This window comes from Lutjanus erythropterus, chromosome 13, assembly GCF_056507025.1.
Source record: "Lutjanus erythropterus isolate fLutEry1 chromosome 13, fLutEry1.hap2, whole genome shotgun sequence".
Taxonomy (NCBI): Eukaryota; Metazoa; Chordata; class Actinopteri; order Lutjaniformes; family Lutjanidae; genus Lutjanus; species Lutjanus erythropterus.
This window is the reverse complement of record NC_139329.1, coordinates 24,930,459-24,952,155: the sequence shown is the minus strand read 5'-3', so window position 1 is coordinate 24,952,155 and position 21,697 is coordinate 24,930,459. Positions and strand designations below refer to the sequence as shown.

Genomic DNA, 21,697 nt, shown 5'->3' with positions numbered 1-21,697 from the left:
GAATTATATATGTATCCTAAATTAACCTTCTCTGTATTCCATAAATGACTAAAAAATGAGAAAACGTTTGTTTCAGTTTTATTTTCACAGTGATCAGAAGAAAAAATCGGTTTTTCATATTTTTTCTTAAAAGTCGGCATTTTAAATGTACATGCAGAGACAAACGAAGTAATGTTGGTGAAAATCAGAAACCAGAAAGGAGTTTCAACGACAATAAGACATTGCTGGTAGCAGCAAGTGGTTTTAAAGATCTAGAAATAAAACAGAGAATACAGTTTCATTTGTTTGGTAGTTCCTATTCCACAGGTTATTGGCAATTACACAAAATATGAACAACTGAAAAAAAAGGAAATTTATTATCCTGTCTATGAAAACAGCTCATTCTGTAAATTCATAAATAGTGAAATGCCCTACATATTAATATTGCCCTCCTTAAAAGGATGCTCCAGTGGATTGCACTTCCATGTGTTTAGTTTGGGTAACTACAAATGTGCATTTTACTGCACTTTAATATTAACTTATTGGAAAGCATGAGATTAACCTACAGGTTGAAACATAAAGCAAACCAGTGTTATCCCAAAATAAGCACACGAACATGTTGAAAATGACATATAATGAGTGTGTTTGGATAGAAGGTCAGTGCCGCACACAAGCTTTCCCAGCAGACTGGAGACAGTGGCCCACACATTGAAACAACCAGGGGGGCATGAAGAGCACAAAGTGGGCACACGATCTCCAGGAAAGGCTTGGTGAATATCTCTACATGTGGCACGGAATTATAAGTGCACTTATTTCACCTAATGTAGACAGATCTACAGTAGGTGTGTGGACAAATAATATGACTGTAGAATTTTCCCAAAACCAAATGAGACTGTGCAGATAATCCTTGATAGTCAGGGTCACAATAATGTTCAGTTGCTGGCAGCGGCCTCAGCCTCCTTCATTGCTGCCTCCTTTTTGCTCTCCTCCTTGGTGCTGCGGTTGAGACTTCCATTCAGAAAGCTCTCCGCTGTCTGACGCTGGAAGTGCTTCCTAGTGCCCACCAGGGAGGGGTTGTTGACCAGGGTGTAGAGGAGCTGCCAGTGCCTGCGGGCCCTCTTGGCACTGGACACTTTGTGCTGTTTCTTCTCCTGCTGGACCAGCTGAATCCCTGAGGACATTTAGACATCATGATAGCACTGGCGGTATGTCATGTATACACTGTATACAGTCCTACAGTCACAAGAATAGATAACCTTCTTTTGTAATCTTAACTGGAATGGGAAAACATTCCTTCGAGGGCCACCCAGGACCAGTTAGATACTACAAAAAGAGTAATAATAGAAAGCAATCATATTCTAATCCTCTAAGCATGGTGGAAGCATATTGAGCTTGCCATTACCACACTGAAAGCTTAAGCCCCTTGGGCTACATGAATATGAAACAGGCAATTAGCGTAGCTCATCTGTGTACTTGGGAACTAATCTTTGCAATACAATAGATTATTCCTGATAATGCATTGTTCTCCGGATACAAACAAGCAACATCTCTATTGTACATTTATAATTGGACTGTCACAGAGTTAGATTCCACATCAACCGATGAAGCCTGATGCATTTTCCTGCTAATTTCTCACTATAATGCATGTCCCCATGTCACCACTTGTGTGGGCGACCATCACTCACCTCCTGTTTGAGTCAATAACAAACCAGATTTAAAGTAGCTGTTCGTTGCTTATGTAAACTACACAATTAATACATTGGTTTCATTTACATTAGTTGAATAATATGTATAATGGTGACCTGTAAGATGACACTGCCTCTTGGTGACTGAGGCTGAGGGCTCAGGCGAGTGTGGGCAGCTGATTAGTTTATGGCAGATTTGATCGAGACCAGCAGCAGGACTGTAAATTATTCCACAGCGAGACTCAATTTGCTCTTGACATATTAAATCAGAACTTCTAAGCTTTCATTTCTTCTACGCGTGCAAGATAGTGTTATGATCTGATTATGTGTTACAGTGACCTGCTGCTGAATTCCAACCCTCCCTGGAGAAATTAAAGAAGTCACACAGACTTTAATGTAGATATGAATCTACTGTTTACCTCTAAAGGATGAGGCTGGTGATTCTATATATATTTTTTATTATTACGAAAAGACCAAAACCAACAAAATATTGTCAGTGAAGCCAAAGACTAATATAGCTTATTCTACACGTACATCTGTGCAAAAGAACTTCAATGTTGTCCAAAAACCTATTAAGAACAACATCAGTGAGCCACACTGTTGCACTGGGTGAGATGTTCTTTCATTACCATAAACATGGATACTTAAGTTCAGTGATTTTCAATGACAGGGTCCAAAACCTCATTCATCATGTGATGAGCTGTCGGTGTTGACCTGGACCGGTCTTTACCTGCCACAAAGCTGTTCTGCTCTGAGCTGCTTTCTAACGCTAACTCACAACGCTAGACAAGGAAGCGTTAACGACCAGACCAACTGCTCAGCTGACAAAAACTCAGCTGCAAAAAATCTGAAGAATCTGTGGATCAACCCACACATGACGGGTTCTTCAAGACATCTTGCAAAGTGGGGGGCCCCAGCAATAAGCTAATGCTAGTTTGGGGGCTTTGGCATGGAAAAGTTTGGGAAACCTGCTGTAGTGTGTAATAAATCAATTCCACATCCACCAAATGCATCAATTTCGCTCTCACTAAATGTTGTGTTGGTTATTTTCCATCGGACAACAGTAGCTATCATACCCAACAGGACTCAAGTTTTTTTTTTTTTTATAATACAAATAAAGTATGTATAAAGATTTCTATGTTTTCCTGGCACAAAAGGGGGAATACATAACAACAAAACAAAATAAACAACCACAAAAAAAAAACAAAACAATGGTATTGACCCAGAATTTAACTATTTGTGCATCCCTTAATAAGAACAATATAGAAAAACACCAGCCTCATCCTTTAAATGTATGACAACACTGAACCTACAGTTTATTCAACCAGGAAAGTCATTAAGAACAAATTCTTTGCCTGTAATCATTATCAGTTGGGAAATGAGTAAGAATGAGTAAAATGTGCAGACTATGATGTTTAGTTTTGTGCTACAGACCCTCTTCAGCGTCCCGTGACCTCTGGGTGGCATTGCTCTCCTGGCCCATAGACTGCAGCAGCATCCCACAGAAGGCCTTCATCACGGGGTGAGACTGACTCACCTCAATCTTCAGATAATGAGCATAGCAGCGGTAGGCTGCAGAAAGACACAGGGAGGGGGGGAATCACTCTGACTGGGCAAAAGCAATAAACACATAGGGCTACACCCCACGTTGGCTTTGAGGCAATCACACATAATGGCCGAACAATCACACTTCTTTTTTTTTTTTAACCACCTGCTTTTCCTGACAACAGATGTCTTAAATCCGCAGCCATTTCAGACATTGGTGTGCAATTACAGTCCCATGCACTGCACAGAATACAGATATCATGCAAGCTGCAGTGAGCTGCTGGCAGGGGAAAGTGGAGAGGATACGCATTTCTGGTCTCTAAGTGGGATCAGTAAAAGTGCATTTGCTCATAGAAAATTGCCTCTCTTTAAGCCTACACTGTGAGAGTGAAAAAAAAAACGGCATCTACAAAGGTAAAAGCATGATGTTAATACCAATGAATATGTTAGCATTGGGTGTCTGAGACTAAAAAGAAAAAAGATAGGCAAATGTAAAAAAAATAATGAGCAGTGAAGTCAAAGGCATTGAATTCTCTAAGAAAGCATTGTTGTTGTTTTTTCATTTGAATACATATATAATGGACCCAGAGCTAATTTCGCATGTGAGACAGCCAAAGCAGAAGCTATCCATTATATGAATATATATTTTTAGAGAGCAGATGACCTGACCTGATGCTTTGGTCAGCATACCAGACAGTGACATTACGGCTGTGTTAAAGGGATAATTCTGATAATTTCAAATCGGTTTATATGAGGTACTTATTGATAGTTAGTGTATTTATTTCCTACAGGAGACGCAAGTCGACCTGGCCACAGTTTGGATAAGAAGAGAGAAGCACCATCTCAGAAGCTAATGTACTACTGTGGACAGGGTGAGCAACAAAAAATATTTTAAATTGTACACAATATTAGGAATATTTTCTCTGCTCTTTCTCTCCAAACCAACCAAGCTCCATTGGAGAAATCAGTAATTTTACCTCGCAGAACGCAGGAGTTGCTGGTCTGCTGCTGCCTCGATCGGCTATTTTGTTTGCGTCAATTGTGTGACCTCGTTGTTTTAAAGGGTTAGTATGGATTCACTAAAGTCACACAAACAAACTAACAGATCGAGGCAGAAGGCCAGTATCTCCTGTGCTCTGCAATATAAAATGACTGATTTCGCCTGTGGAATTTGGTTGGTTTGGAGAGAGAGATATGTGGCTTAAGAAAAGGCTGTCTGACAGCAAGTTAAAACTGTGGAAATATTCATTTAAACCGATATTGATTTCTTTTTAGGTGGACATTCTTGAAGTGGCTAAAATACCTTTTTAACTGAACCTGTCCACAGCAGGACATTGCTTAGCTTCTGTGCTGGCGCCCGTCTCTGCTTCTCTAAAATGGGGGTTTTGCCAGCCACAATCCAACCCCACATCAAATAATCCAAATTATCCATTTAATCTGTTCAGAGTATGGACCATGAGGCTCACCTGGGTCAAACGCCTCCACGTTGCGGTTAAGAAGACTGATATCCATGCGTCCCATGTGAACAATGTTGAACAGGGCTGTGATGATCATGCGCCACACTCCCAGTAGCACCCCAATCAGCACGTTGACTGGAAACAGCAGGTAGGTCAGCAGGAACAGATTTCCCCTGTAAGACGGGACAGAATGCATCAAACGCACAGAACTATGCTGCAATTATCCGGCAGTAAAACTATGAGACAGTGACTGGGAACGAATATAGTAAATTACCTGTTGTCAAGGTCGCGTGTGCCTGCAGTTTTTTTGATGAAACAAAACCTGCCAGTGATGTGTTGAATCAACACAGCCAGGAGAATCATCAGCCAGAAGGGCCTGAAAGGACAAAATCAACAATCAAACATCTGCTGCAGTTTCTTTCTACCAAACAGCTGTTATCAGCATGCAGAAGGAAGCTTGCAGTTACTCATGGACGCATTGCAGCACTGCCATGGAGGACGCTATTAATGTTTATATCCTCCGCTCTTGTGAACAAAAGCCTCTCATCCATGAGTAGATGCACACTTCCTATGTGACTTTAACCTGTTTACAAAGTTCACTGTTAGAAGGTAGCTCAACTCAATTTCTGTGAATTATTCACATTATGTTGTGTTGATCTTGAATTATTTCAAAATTAGCATCAGATTCTATTAAATATATAACACTATAGGCCAGAGGAAAATGTGTATTTTTGATTTGGGGCTGAACTATAAGATGATTTTAAAATCACAACATTAAAATCAACTGAAACTGAAATGATCTAAGGTGATTTTCTTATGACAACAGGGATGTTACACAGAGGGAATTTGCCTTAGTCATGCAGTCTGCGGACAAAGAGGTTTAATGAGTAACTGATGTGATGATGCTCACCACATGCTCCACAGGATCTGAAAGAGGATCAAATTCTGTCCGTGCAGGATGGGTATAATAATGAGGAAAACAGCGATCAGAAGGCAGAGGAAGAACACCATGGTCTGGACCATCATGCCTGCAGGGCAGAGATCAGAGCTTTAGGGCCTAACAGCTTACACCACCATGTCCAGCATCCAACAAATCTACACTGCACACCCACTCCTCTCATATCACAGTGAAGGGAGGGGTGAACAAGGATTTTTCTCTTGAAGTACCTCATACAACCCCACATAAAAAGGTGTGCAATCCCTTTAACTGGTTGCTTGAAAGATGCATTTAGAACCTGATAGAGTCCTATTAATGTGTCATGAAATGTTTAAGTTAAGTTATTTGGCTTAGGTGAGGATCTCTTTTGCCTGTCAGTGCAGTTTTGCCACAAAAATAGCTCACTAACCATATGATACAGTAATTTAAGGTCTAGCAGCATTTCTGAAATAATGAAGAAAAATTGAAAACAAAATATCTACATTTAATCACCCTGGAAATGTTTTCAAAACAAATCTATAATCCCCTCCTTAAGTATTCAATATGTAGATGTACCAAGGCAGATGTGAGCCGCTGTGAAGCTGGTGTATCCCATCCAGCAGACCAGTGCTGGCCGGGAGGCCCTGATGCTTCTCTGGCAGTTGTAAACATTATAGATATCTCCTCTGTACAGCCCCTTCAGGTTTGACCTACAGAAGCAAAAACACAATCAAGATAATGCAGCACTATGCCGAACGTAAATTGATTCATCGGTAAATGTACAAATTACATAGTTAATTGAAGAGGTAATTTAGCATGGGATACGACCGAAATGCAACCCAATACTCGACACAGAAAACCATTTCTTTTAATATGACGTAATTTATGGTAATGGAGGAGTATTTCATTTCTTATCTTAATAGCCATTTTCAATTCTAGCGGCAGTTAACGCAGAGTGAATGCTTTTCTGTCTGTGTGGGTGATTAGTACTCTATTATGTTATAATAACTCCACTGTGAACCATTGCATTATAATGAAGGAGTCAGGATGCGAAGCACGCTCACGATTCTTCGATCCTTCGGGGAGAGAACAGAAAAATAAGAAAAAGACTGAAAAGCTTTTACACAGTTTTTTTTTTGTCACACGTACCGATGCAGAACCATGGACCGCATGAGCATAGCCAGGTTGACCAAACCAGACAGGGTCATCGCTGAAATATAGCAAACTGCAGGACAAAGAGCAGGTGACAAACAGGTTATTTACTGTGGGAGGATTCACTTACAGGTTACATTAATTTCTGCAAATTAAAAAAACAATTTCTAAATATGTGTGCAACAAGCATGACAGGAGGGCAATGTTAATGTTCTATGTAAATGAGTTTAATATGATAAATAAATATTATTTGCAAGTAAATAAATAGAATTTGTACATCTCACATCACTAAATGGCTGTTTTTGGTTTATGGTCTCACTCACCCTCTACACACCACATGTAAAAGACCACTATTCTGACCACTTCATGCTTGTCTGGAGACAGCATAATCTTGAAACCAGCTAAAACGTTGGCGATGTCTTCATCGACTCCTGAACGGGCCGTCTGCAGAGGTGGCACCACTGTCGCAATCAGTAAAAGACCCACCTAAAAAAAAAACAACAACATTTATTCATTATTGGACAACCTAGAGGTTGTGGAAATTAAAAATTGCTCTGTATTACACTGTATTTGGATCATCCACTGCTAATAAACAAGGAGAAATCAGCTGAAAACAACATCCAGCACTTAAAGGGATAGTTCGGATTATTTGAAGTGGGGTTGCATGAGGTAGTTACTCCTAGTCAGTGTGTTACCTACAGTAGATAGTGGCTGACATACCCCCAAACAGAGAGAAAAATACCAGCACGGAAGCTAGGCAATGTAGTGCCATGGACAGGGTTGGCAGCAAAACATATTTTAGCCAGGTGAAAAAGTGCAGGCGTGCCAACCACCATCTACTGTAGGTAATATACTGACTATTGATGATTGAATGCTATGAGTTGAAGATGATACAACAATTTTAAATGTAATCTGTTAATACTCAGAATCAGAGTCAAAGTTAGGATTGGGTTTAGTCAATAAAGAGCTGATAGATGTCTGAGTATCAACACACAACAAGGTTTATCTAAAGCAGATGTAGATATATCACATTCAGCAGACAACACTCTGTCCTTATGTATTATGGATTTGTTTGGATTATAAAGTCTAATAGTCGATATGGCAGTTACCTGATACAGGGTTATAAATGACACGACACCAGATATGGCCAGCTTCAGTGGAAAACGGAAAGCTGTTTGAAAAAAAAAAAAGGAAAGTGAAAAATCTAACAGGAGACAACACCTGAAGGCATGACAAACATAACACAAGACCAAGACGACATATTTACCTTCCTCTGGTGTGTAAATGTATGACTTCACAGCATCAATTATCCTTTGAGGGAGCTTGGGTGACTCTGTGCTTGATGTGCTGAGGTTAAAGTTAGACAGAGGTGCAAATTTAAAATGCTGCATTTCACACCACACTTCAAGGAATGTGCAGGATTAGGGAAGATTTGTGAATGAGCTATGTTCGCCTTCATCCCTGAAAGATCAAATGTAGGCTACAAAGTGTGTAAGAAGTAAGATTATTCATTCTAAAAATTTTACACTCCTTTCTTGTTCCTTGTTATTGTCATTTAGGAAATAGTTGCTTAAAAAAATGTGTCTAAGTGGCTGAAACAACCTCCAGCAGAATCCCCGCAAATGTGGCCGTGAGGTGATAAATCTCTAAAGAGCTCACTGAAGCAGAGTTTAGACTGGTAGTAACTGATTTCATTATAGCATTCAGGCTTTCACATAATTTTACATAGACCAGAGTGCACTGAGTGGCTCAAACTCATGTCAGAGGCTGCTTTTTTGCCAGGATAAATAATCTCCAAAGCTCTCACATGCACACGTACTCATGTGCTTATACAAACAGCCTCTTCCTGGAAGTTAGGGCTCAAAGCCAAAAAAGTAAAACATCCGCCAATCCAGCAACGCTCTTGTGGCTTGGAGGTTAAGAGCTGACCATGAACTGTCACGTCCCCAGTTTGAGTTCAGGCATTTGTTGTATCTCTCGGTTGTTTCCTGTCGTCACTCTGTCTATAATAAAGGCTTTAAACACCCCCAAACTTCAGTTAAAAAGTACAAAATTTAACAAGGCCCATGTTGTTTGTCATGTGTAACACTGTATTCAGTTCTGGCTGAAGAGATGTCAAAAGACAAATATAACACGCCTGATTGTCATACCTGATTTTGGTGGATTTCTTCTCCTTGAGCATTTTCTTCACATAGTCTTTATAGTAGCTGCTGCTGAGATCCTGACAGAAAAATGGACAACGTTCATGTCAGAAATTTTCTCGGAATCAAGAAATTTTTGCAAGAATCAGGAACATATTTAACCAAATCTGTGAAACATCATCACTCAAAATACACTTTCAGTCATCTTCAGAAAAATATCTTAACTCCATATTGCGGTCTCAGTCCAGAGGTAAGACATGCTCCAGATTTGACATCTTACAATGCCACAATCAGAGAGTATCCAACATGAATTTCATCATATATAATGGCACAACCAGCTCCAGATTCTGGCGTATTTCGCACAGTAACCAGAAATAGCAAATACGCTCGGATGGTGTGGCAAAGCTGAATGAATTGTTTGGATTTTTGGGATTACAAATGCTTCACTTGGGCATTCATATTCCTAATCTCCTTTGGATGTGTTAGGTTCTGCTTAAATTTGAACTGTATTTTGTAATTATTATAATTATGGAAAAAAGCACTGCTCACAAACTAAGCCTCTTTACGATAAGTTTCTGCATCTGTGCAGATTTACGGTGTCATGGACGTTCCTGTGGGGTGCGGGAGAGAAGCAGGGTGAGTCAAATCACGGGCAATCGCCTCACCCCAGCTTTGTCACACCCATGCCGAGATTAGCATCAAATAAACACAGCATTGTCTCTCCTGAGTGAAAAAACAAGGCAACCTTTTCATAATCTGATCAAGAACATAACGTAAACCAATTACGTCAAATCTACTTAAAATGATTAGGCAACCAGCACACTGCACTGGACTTCACATTTTCCCCTCAGCCTAGACTGTATGAGCACGATAAGCCCTGTGATTAGCAGGCAGCTTATACAGGTTCCTCACATGCACAGATTCAGGAGAAATGTGCGTCTTAGTGAGACTTTTCTTTTTTAATAGTTCAGGCTTACGTGATTGTAGCCTACTAAATCAACACAGACACATGTATCCAGTTTGTTACATAAGCAGGCCAAATAATTAGTGCTATAATGGCTGCACAACCATCCTGAAGCAAACTTACCTCTGTGGCATTGTTCTTTTCAGTGCCCTTTAAGCCCTTGAATAGCAGAAGGGGATACTGGAAACTAAGGAATGCCAAGCAAGCGATCTGGGGCAGGCTGGAGAAAAGGGAGTAGTGTTTGTGTATCTGCAAAGGAAGAAAAGAAAACTTTAAATCACCTAGCAACTCGTTTTGGGAGTTTTTGAAGTGACAGACTGGGAATAAAAGTGAAAAAAAAGTTGACACAAATGGCTTTGTGTGTTGTGGTGGGAGTCTGCATTTTGGCCAAATGGGATCCCCCACCACAATACCAAAATTTGAGACCTCCACTGACCAAAACTTTATGATTTAGTGATTTAGAGAAAATACTAATATGTTTTAAATCCTTCCTGCTTAAATTATACAGCAAACACTGGGATTTAAGTGTGTTTTTAATTATTTTTACATTTTTCCTGGAAATAAATAATGTATAATATTTAGTAAAATGTCTTCTGGTGTCTTCATGTGATTCATTTCAGTCTTGCAGATCGGCTCAAATGCTCCCTGCAGTGTTTGGTGTGTGCCAACTCATGGTGGGACAAAAAGACAGCCGTCACCACTATTAAAAAACCTTCCACAGTCTGGATGTCTTTCTCACACACTAAACTGATTAACTGTGACAGAGCCTCTTGATTAAGACCAACAGACAGTGGAACTAATTGTTTTGAGTTGTATTCATTGCACAGAAAGCTCAAACAACGTGGATGTGGCACAAAATCTGGGTAGAAAGCTCCAAAAATGTGTCTTGAAAAGAGAGATGTTAATTTTTTCAAACCAGATCTCTGATATTCATATACAAACTGCAGACCAGAGTTGTTTGATAATCAATGGGCTTTCAAACCAGAACAAATCAGCTTTGTCTATAATCCTTAAAACTCAGACAGATGACAGATAGCAAAGGAAGTGGCAGTTAATCCAGTGAAAATCGCAGGCTTTCTGCAGGTTTCAACAAGTTAAATTTGAGACTTTTTAAGACCTTTATGAGGCCGTCAAGGATGCACTTCAGACCCATACAAGCAGAAATTTACACACACTGTTTGGTTCAATGGTGGTTTTGTTTTGTAGTTGTTACAGTGTGAGCATTTATTTCCCCAAAACACATTTAAAGGCAATACTAAATCCAACTTTATAATGCTAACTTCATGACCCAATTTTAAGATCTGTCAAAATCATATACATGACATTTTAAATGAGGAATAAGTAACAATTGCTCATCAAAAATTTAGTACTACAGTAGCAAGTTGGAGCCACAGACTGTATAGTTAATAGGCTGAAATTCTCTTTAATATACAGTCTATGGTTGAAGTGAGTAACAAGTGAGGATGAGTCCTCAACTGTCTGTCAATGTAAAGCTTATCTTGAAAAAAAAAGCCCACTCTGGAGTTGGACTTCAGTGACTGCCTGCCATTTTATGATTCATTACAGTAAATATGTTACGGGCCTCAAATTCAGATAATTCGATTTTGACTTTTATGGACCTGCAGAAACCCTGTGTATTCTCTTGTTTTTATTTGATTAAGTTCAGTCTTGCACATGAGATCAAATACTCCCTGTAGCGAAACCCTGTCTGAACAACATAAGCACTGGATTCCTCTTAGATCTACGGCTGTCTCATAAAAGCAGTTATAGATACAGGGGAACTCGTCTTCGTTGCTTACCAGAGTTGTCTTGGGACAGTCGATCTTCTGCCAGACCAGAATACCAAAGTGTGTCCATGACAAGAGGCTACCAAGTACATAGCCAACTTTATTATGTAAAGTGCCACATGCCAGGAGAGGGTAGTATAGTGCGGGGTAGTAGAAGACTCCCAGAATCACCCAGTTCTCTGCAAACACAACAAAAGTGTGTGAAGACCCAGAGCATCAAAAGGAAAATACGCTGATTTGTGATTTACTGAAGTAATTCTGTATCACTACAACAAATAACGCACCTCACCCTCCAAAAAATAGTGGAAACGATACTATTAAGATCAAATCTCTGCTGAACTTCCAGTGTATTTCCTACTCTGCTGAACCTTGTACATAATGCTTGGGGACTGTATAAAGTGGCAGGGAAGCAACTCCTTACAGTCACTTCTTATGTAATTTTATTCCAGAAAAGATAAGCTTCTAGTGAAGCTTATCAACAAACTCTTAAGTCGAAAATAACAGACACACATGGAAACAAAATAATCCAATTACATAAGACAGACATTTAACAAAAATAGTGTTGGTGGAGATGCTGACATGCTTGTTCTAAAGAAGAGCAGTAAAAATATTTTAACTGCTAAGACAAACATTAAAAAGTGTCTGTGGACAATTTACAATCTGTGCAAAAGTGAATGCAGATAGGCTGTTGCCAATGCGGGAAGAACTAAGATGACCTCCTCACGTTTATTCTCTGTGTCTGTTATGAAGGGGAGGGGGTTTGGCGATATGATCAGGCCCCACAGTTTGCACAGGAGCACTCCAAACACAGCCACTGCCAGGCCCTTGTGCTGCGTATGGTCCAAGAAGTTGACCGGACTGTGAAATCAAGGAGAAGGTATTTAGAGCCCACGTGTTAGCAGCCTCACATCCGGATGAAACGGTTATTGGACAGAAATGACACACTTCAAATGCTTTTTTTAAAGTTTTAACCTACAAAATTATTACTACTTACTCAGAGTATATGAGACATTTTAATGCCGTTTTCTACCTTTCAAGTTGTTTTGGCTTCCATTCATGTCAGTATAGTATGAAAATCAACTATGAGGCTTGAAAATCCATCAGTTTTCAAACTCTCTTAATCCAGGGACAGTTCATTGAGTATGAAAGCTCTCAACAGCACCAGCCTCCAAAAACACACACATTCACACCAGGAAATTACCCTGTAAGGCCGCGGTTTTAACTGTCAGCCAGCGAGCAGATTTGAGGGTTAATTGCTCAAGGCTACATCAGCCAGTCAAAAGATTAAACTAGTGCCAATAACATTTGTGGTAGTATAATTAAGTTAATTAAAAATAAAAAACCTTTCCTAGCTGGTGTTTTGAAGCGATTCTGGGAAACAAAAAAAAAAAAACATGCTTGACTTAAAGTATTAGGTAAGTTGCCTTTATAAAAAAAAACTAATTACCACATTAGGCTTCTTTTCACCAAAGAAATTCTGGTTCTTGAACTTTTTACATTCAAGATTATTGGAATTTTAAGGGGCTGAGCAATTAAATGAAATTTTGTTGAAAGGGCTATATCACATCACAGGAGGTTCGGTATTAGTTAAAGGGAAAATATGTTTCAAAATGCCATTTTAATGCTTAGTGCTGCAAAGATCCCGACTCCTGGGCTACACAACATATTCTACATATTCTGTGGTTCTATATTGTTTATGCTACGACAACTGAACATACGAATGTAATGGCCCACTGCACAGTATTTGCATATTGATCATAACATAGTGAAATGGATGGAAGTCAATACATGCCAGGTAAATGGACAATCAATCTATAAATCTGCCATATTCTTTGAAAATGGTCAATAGTTATCTAAACTACATGCAACCCGATGGGTTATACCAAACAAAAATACTAGTATGGTCCTATCAAAACAAGAAGCTATTTGATTTTTAACATTTTCCAAGAAAAGAGATCTAAAAGAGATAAATCACAGCCTCACCTGAGTAAACCTGGTAGGCCTTTCTGTCTGTCGCCCACCTTTGTGCGTCTGGCTAAGATTGCTAGGATCAGCATGACAACAAGCTAGGAGGAGAAGATACATCAGTTAGCCTTATCTGAAGTGTTGTATACAGCTGTGGATCCCCCAGGGTTCAGGCCTCACCACGCTTTAGACTAAAAATGAGTTGATGCCACTAAAGGCCAAACCCTGATGTCTCATTAGTGCTCCCCATGGAGGTGGTCTCAATGAACTGTCATCAGTCAGGCTCACTGACCAGTGAGAGTTCAGCGACCTGTCATGACCTGTGACACATTTAGAAAAGACAAAGACTGCTCTAAATTGGACCAGCGTGGTTTTAACCACCAAAACCGTCTTTAAACAGACATCAAAGGGAGAGAAAAGGAACATCATTATGACAAAATGGCAGGAGTGAACACAAATATTGTGCACAATAATTAGTGAAATGGCCAAGTGAACATTACTGGATCTGGGCAAGATTTACCAAAATGCATATCAACCTTCTGCGGTCAGTTGTTACATATTGATTTTGTATTTATATTATTTGATTTGTGAAATGTAACTGAAAATCACTTGGAGATTATGTTTATTAAGTTAATAGTTTTAGGAAGATTTTTCAAGACATAATGATAATGATATAATGATATGGGCTACAATTATTATTATGATGTTATAATGATTATGGGCTACACGTGACAGTTTTTTAAAAAATATTTAAGTGTAGTATTAATGAGAAGCAAAAACATTGAAAAACATGACATGAATTCTTTCTGTGCACCGGATCCACATGTGGATCTGCATCAAAACTGTAATTTTTTCCTTGAACTACGGCCCAGTGTTCCACCAAATTTCATTAAAACCCGTTCTCACCTTTTTGCGATATCCTGCTAACTAACATGCCATTTATACCTGGTATTAAAAAGGGATCCAGGTACATTGTAAGGATAATAAACGAGCTTGCCTTTGCGTTTACTCCTGGTATTTTTAATGTGTTCTTATTATCCTTATTATCCTATAGAGTTCTGTGTGTTGTCGAGTTAGTAAAAACTTCATATCTCAAACTAATTCTTAGTTATTTGTCCCCGCTAATAAATTTGGCAAATGTAATACATTTAGCTTTTAGATAAAAACATTACATATGGCTGACTTTCACAGCCAGACTTTGCATCATCATGCTTTATGTTGGCAACAAGGTGTGATATCATACACCCAGTGACTGACAGGACAGTATAATGTTGGGTCACATCAAAACAGGAGGTTGGACTTACAGATATTGCAGTGATGCATATATGGTAGAGCCTGTCATCAGCAGTAGGGTCACATGGAGGGATTATTCTAAAAAAAAAAAGGCAAAACAAGCAAGGATTTAAGTCACTGAACAGGCCGACACCTCACTAAACCTTTCACACGTCACTGTCAGGACCATTTGTGGCTGGAAACTTTGTAGCTGAAATCCTGCAGCAGAGATTTGCATTTAAACGGATTGGTATCAGCGTGACACAGGAACAACAACAAATGCCTATGTTCACGTTCACGTACACTGGAAGAACAAGAATGCCAGGTCACGGGGTAGTAATTACAACTCTGATATTCAGAGAAGGCCTCATACACAAGCTAGTCTTAGACTTATTTAGGAACATATGACACAATACGTTATGGTCTGTGAGCATAGAGACGGCAGCTTCCAGAGTGGCTGTTCGGACATTTTTCACAACAGTCTCTTACCTGTCCAAACAATGTGTGAATTTGTAACTTGGCACTCAGAGAGCCGACCATTTGTAGATTTAAGGCATTATCAAAATTCACATTTGCAGAGTCAGAGCCGGCTAAGGAGGAGGTGCAGAAGGATATTTTAGCTGACTGTCAGCTACAGTAGTGGCCACACAAAAGCTTCTCAGACCACAACTCAACACAGTATATTCATTTACACGACAGCCGGGCAGTTCGTCAGCTAAACATGGTGACTGGTGACAAATCACTTGTTCCATCGTATTTCTGTCATAATGTTCGCCTGAGCCCATAATTTTCTCAGTATTTTTCCTTTTATTCTGTGCCAAATGCATTCATAGAGGCACTTGTACGTGGAAAAACAATTCATATGCAAGAAAACATCCAAAAAAGAACTGGAAATGGAAATACTGCACATGCCCTGTTGCATTGTGGGATGCAAATATTGATGCTACAAGACTGTTAGTATCAGTTTTGGATCTTATATCAAACTTTGCATAGCATGTACCACATCTTAAAACAAAAGTACAATAAAACATTAAAGCAAAGCACTTATGTTTTATTCATACCTTTTCTAATAAGTTAATAAGTTATATGGGCCAGATTTTACACAGTCTGCATCCTTGAGGCATGAAAAAAAAAACGGCCTCTGCTGTAAAATGACAAATGAACTGAACAGAAACAAGATCACACACTGACACTGGCACTGCTGAAGTGTGCCAAGTGACACCTAATATCACAAAGAGTGCTGTATCCTTCTGCAAATAAACTACTAATACACATTAAACAATGGACAGACTGATTTTTAATGATTTTTAGACAATTAAATAATTCATAAACTAAGACCAAAATTAAATATATATATTTTTTTCCTTGTACCTTTAGTGATATTTGTCCATCTAGACAGTTTCAGTGTGAGTTGCAAAGTTTTGGAGATATAATGATATAATGGAACTAGATGGACCTCACCTTGTTGTTCTCAAAGCACCAAAAACATATGCTCAAAAAATGTCTCCTTCCAGGAATCATTATATGGTTACTCAAGATAATCCACAGACCTTGTTGTGAGCAGATTCATGTTGGAACCATTTGCTTTCTTCAGTAGAATCTACCAGAGCTACTTTGTTGTGCTAGAAAGAAAGTAGTTCCTACATGAAACTGCTCACACCAAGGTCTGTGGATTATCTTGAATAACACCACAAGTCAAGCACCATCTAAGTTCCCTTACAGGTGAGAAAAGGCAGACATCTCTATGGCTGATATCTTCAAAACGTGGCAACTCACATCAAACTATCTAGATGGAGAAATAGCACAACATGCAAAAAGAAAAATTAATTTTGGGGGAAATGCCCCTTTAAGTCCACAGAAAGACGAATGTACTTACTCTTGTTGAACTTTGGTTGGCAAAGGATCCAGGTCCGGGTACTCATAGTCTAGTAGAGCATCCTTATCCATTGTGCTGTCTCTTTTTCAAACAGATCCAAAGTCTTACAAAGGAGCTGGAGAAACCTCAACCACAATTTTTAACGGCACAGTGCTGCAATCCCCTCGACTGGAGAGGAAAAAGCGTCTCCCAAGTCCCAGGTTGGACTCCGCTGCAGAGGCGTCCTTCTTCCCCTGTGTTTGGTCTAGTCTCACTCACACTCTCTTACTCTGCCTCACGGCCTGTATTCAGGTGCCCTGGTCCCACTGTGGAGCTGAGAGTAATGTGACAGGTCCTGGCTGCAGCGTGCCGCCTCCACCCTGCAAAAGGCCCTATTTCAGCTGAGGGTTGCCACCACACTGGGAGCCTGGGGAGAGAGTGAGAGGGGGGCAGTGTGTGAAAGGAGGGAAAAATGTGGAGGTCTGGGCAGCCAATCTGGAAGGCCACCTGCAGCTTACTGGGATTACATCTACTTTTGGGGTTGTGTTATTGGACCTGTTGGGGTCAGGTGAGTTATAAAACTCCTGCGGGGACTGTGTGGGTAGCTGCGAGCGACGAGCCTTTCCTACAGAGCGGAGTTCCACATAGATAACAGGGAAATTCACAGGTTGTTCCTCTCAGTCATGGTTCAGTTACATTCATGAAAGGTTACCAAAACTAAATCCAGGTAAATCACCAGGACAACAAAATGGAAACAAACAGAGCAGGATGGAAGAAAAACAGTCACATTACACCTCACCCCTCTGCATAACTCTGCACCTTCAGCCTGATACGGATCAAGGAAGAGTTCATTCAACCCAGTACTTTGTCTTCTGCAGATAAATTAAGATAAAGATGTCCAAGGGCATATTCATGTGGAAATAGTTTTTCAAATTCGATACCTGCATCTTTAATTTTAAAATAAAGAGTTAGTTATTTCAATATGTTTTAAAAATATTCTTTGGTTTATTGGAAATGTGACAACAGGTAACAAGAGCTGTCCAGTAAACTACAGATAAAGATCGCATAATATAATGAGAGGAGCATAAATCTATGTTTTCAACATGATACGAGTACATGATACGTGAATGGATTTAACAATAGGTACAGTCACACTGCCCTGAGGGAATGGAAGCTTTTTTTCCTACCCGTGGTGTCTTTTGTCAGTTCATGAGGCACAAATAATATCCAACAATAAACGTGGACAACTTTCCATTGTCTGGACTCATAAAGGGGAGCAGACAGCAGACATTTGCCTGAGAGAATAAATTCAACTACAATACTGCACACATTTTAAACTTATCATAGCTGTTTCCTTAAAAACATTTTAAAACATACATAAGCAAAATTTGCACAGTTGTACTAGTTTTGTTACAGACAAATTACTTCTCTTTGTTTCTCTTACTTTTCCAACATAAGCGCCAGAATCAGTGTTCAGATCTCACTTTGGGTTTAGGGGGAGCCCTGTTTTCTGGAGCAGTGTGAGAGGGTGCTGCACACACAAACATATTTTATCAATACATTTCAGTTTATACAGAGAATATTTATCCTGAGATAACAAGGAAACGGAAAAATGATTCAACATTGCCCCCCCCCCTTCTTTAAACTGTTCTCCACGCTCTACAGTATGTAAAATGCATGAATGGCCCCAGCAGGAATAGACAGCCTGGTGTTTATTAGACACAAATTATCAGAAATTGTTATTTGTTAAACAATAGATCATTAATCACTGACAATTTAAATCATTATGTCATTTATAACAGGACAAAAACAAACATTTTATGATTCCAGCTTTTCAAATGTGAGGATTTGCAGCTTTTTTATGTTTTGCACCACTGTAAATAAAACATATTTGGGTTTGATTAATTATTACAAATGATACTGGGCTATAAAAATAAAACTGAATGAGAATCACAATAATTGTTGTCTGAAAAACTTAAGGACATGAGTTTATTTACATGTGTTAAACTTCACATGACAGTGTGACCTGGCTCATGTCATCAACGCCAGGTTGGATCTTGACTCCTGAGTCATGAGAAACTTCTGTTACATATTCAACCCCGTCAGAGTCCACTGGTGGTTCACAAACAAGGGTTAATTTTAACTACATCACAGTTTCATCTCTTACTTTCTCTTTCCAGTGAAATCTATTCAACCGCTGGTTCTTATTTCTCCTGATCAGTCAGGAGATCTCTAAACAGGAATATAGCTTATTTTGTACGAGTCATAAAAGTTGATTTATATAACATACTTCTTAGGACAGACAAAGCTGATTTGGGGCAGCAGGTTTTCCTAATGAATTCAACAGAAGTAATGACAGTGACAGCAGTATAAAGGGAGGAAAATGATCACAAAGCGCCTCCAACATAAGTAAAGCACAAACATGTGAGCGCTACGAAGACAGGCTAAAGTCAAAGGTCATCCCAATACCCTAACTCTCACTAATTTCTTTCTGCAACAAGATTAATAAAGCATCAGCAAATGTGCTCACATTTCTATGTTTACATGCACTACTACATACACAAAAGGTAGAACATATATATGTCTGTATTTTGTGCAACACGCCTGCATTCCTGCATTCAGCTGCAGCTGACTGAGACTAAGTCAGTTTTGCAACACTGCCTCCATGTCAGCACACACTCATTATGCCGGGATTACAGTCACACTTCTTTAAAAAGCAACAAAATTTCCCTCCTAACACTCCTGAGAAAACACGGTTTCTCAAGCGGAGTAAGCCACCAAATCAAATGTGCTCCTGAAGAGAAATCAGCCCAAATAAAGGGGTCACTGAACAAAGAATGCTTTGAACAGTTATAATTACATCACACAGAGGCAGTTTGATTGGGCCAGACAGTCTCAGGTTTAGGAAGTTGGCTCAAAAGCCCTTTGGTAGGAAATATATGAAGCACGAGCCTTGTAAAAACAAACATAACTGAGTTACTGATTCATACTAATCCATTTTTAACAATCTAAACATCAACATCAGCATCAATGGTGACAAATCAAGTATCCACACACTAATTTAATGTGAAAGAGGCTGAGTTAACAAATACTTTCAGTGCTTAGAAAAAATGTTAATACAACACTCCACAGACAAAAATAATGTAGAAATAGTAGGAATTTTATGATCAATTGATCTGGATCGATGTATCAATTTAATGATTGACAATCCATTATCACTGATGCAAAGTGAAAACATTGATCCATATTATAATCTTTGAGGTATTTATTTTGACATTCCCACAGCAAATCTATATATCTATGAACCTTAACAGTTATTGTTGAGACAAATTTTATACTTTTGCTAAACGTTCTTGTTGTTAAGCTGTTTTATTTGTGTTAGTGGAGTAATTTTAAAGTAAACTTCACTGCACTTAACCAGTTAAAATTTATTTACAGTTTTGATATTGTACTGTACTGTACAAGTATTTTGCACTTGGCCTTGCTGCAATTTCAATAATATCCAATAAAATTGCAATTAATTGTGCAAAGCTAAGCCAGTTATCCTGAAAACAGAAGTCCACTGGTCAAAAAATACACGTTCTAGAGTTGGAGTTTAGTGACTGCTTGCCTTACTGCCTGCCAAACTCCATTATAATATTGCTCACTTTAACTGTTACAAACTTCTACTTCTTCTAAAAGATTATTGATAATTTCTTACGACTCATAAATAGACACTAACTCATTCAGCAAACATTCGGTATTTATTTGAACGTTAATAAAAGGGCAAATAATGACAGGCTTACTGATAGGAACGTTAATTTCAAAGGAGAACGAACTGGCCTTAGTGTTGTTGTCAGAGAAGAAAGTATTTCGACTCAGAATGCTTCCTTTATTTCTAATAACATGGTCATCTTATGATTTAGTTCAGTAACTAAATTATCTATTTCTCCTTTAAAATCAAGAATGCCTCACAACCCCACAGTGAGGCTTTGGCGACCCATAATGGGGGTCAGGACCCCCATGTTGGGAACCAGTGCATTAAGGAAAGAAGCTGTTTTTACACTGACTTTCACATCCAAAATATCATCACTCAGCTCTGAGGAACCCAAACATTTTCATGCTGTAATCATTAAACTGATTTAACAGTTAAGGAGGAATTACTTTCCTCTGTTATATGCAGCAATTTTTCCGCTAGCTAGTCGAATTAAAAGGCATTTTATTTTATTTTTCGCTGTTTTAAACAACACTGCAGATTATTGTTGTCCTACTTCCCACAGCTGAGCATGCTTGTGTCGTTTCGTGAGCAAACCAGCTGCAGCCTGGTCCTCTGGATTCAGTTTCACACAGACATCACGGACAAATTTCATCCCTTTGAAGCTGAGCTTGATCCTCTGACAACAAAGAGACTTTCAAAAGACTTGCAGACTGAGCGTCGCAACAGGTAACTTCAGTCACCTGCTCCACATGCGCTGTGCTACCTGCCTCTAACATGAGACTTTGACTCTCTTTTACGCACGGGTCTATACATTATTTGACCCACGCTCTGCGTTTATCAGTGACTGGCAAGTTAATATTAGCTACACTGGCTAATCGGTTTTATAAGCCTGGAGATGCAAGGATACTTACCGACCGGCTGCAGGTGTGCTGCAGCTCCAGGTAGGCGTGGAAGGTCGGTTAATGTCAAGACAGGACTGCCGACTCCTTCAGTCATGCGCCAAAAATGCATGAACAGGCTTGCATTTTGGTCATTACCTGACCATGAGTGGCACTTGGAGGTTAGCACGCTAAAATGTAGGCCTAGATGCTGCAGCATAGCCTTAAAAAATACACTGTAGTTTGAAGTTAGACTCTTACCTTGTGTTAATCCTGTGCTGTGTGCCTCTTGGTATTTTGGAGAGCTTCAGATGACCTGAGTTTTCAACTCTTTCAGCCACGCGCCCACCTCTGAGGAATTCAATAAATCTATACAGACAGAACAACAACTCTCAAGAGCACCT

At 39.3% G+C, this 21,697-nt stretch overlaps 1 protein-coding gene across 2 annotated transcripts; it reads right to left on the bottom strand.

Moving 5' to 3' along the window:
• Positions 1–62: 62 nt before the first annotated feature.
• On the bottom strand, positions 63–21,693 carry stra6 (signaling receptor and transporter of retinol STRA6). 2 transcript variants are annotated; one of them, XM_084733940.1, is made up of 18 exons: positions 21,555–21,693; positions 16,740–17,145; positions 14,896–14,962; positions 13,610–13,692; positions 12,351–12,484; positions 11,639–11,805; positions 9,963–10,088; positions 8,885–8,955; positions 8,002–8,081; positions 7,844–7,905; positions 7,058–7,220; positions 6,732–6,807; positions 6,159–6,292; positions 5,577–5,694; positions 4,941–5,042; positions 4,676–4,839; positions 3,099–3,236; positions 63–1,150 (listed from the first exon to the last, which is right to left on the bottom strand). In XM_084733940.1, the coding sequence occupies exons 2-18, from the start codon at positions 16,808–16,810 to the stop codon at positions 912–914; spliced, it is 1,995 nt and encodes a 664-aa protein (XP_084590066.1). In that variant the 5' UTR covers positions 16,811–17,145; positions 21,555–21,693; the 3' UTR covers positions 63–911. The 2 variants fall into 2 exon arrangements, with proteins under 2 accessions (XP_084590066.1, XP_084590068.1); XM_084733942.1 differs by lacking the exon at positions 21,555–21,693 and adding an exon at positions 21,327–21,426.
• Positions 21,694–21,697: the final 4 nt, after the last annotated feature.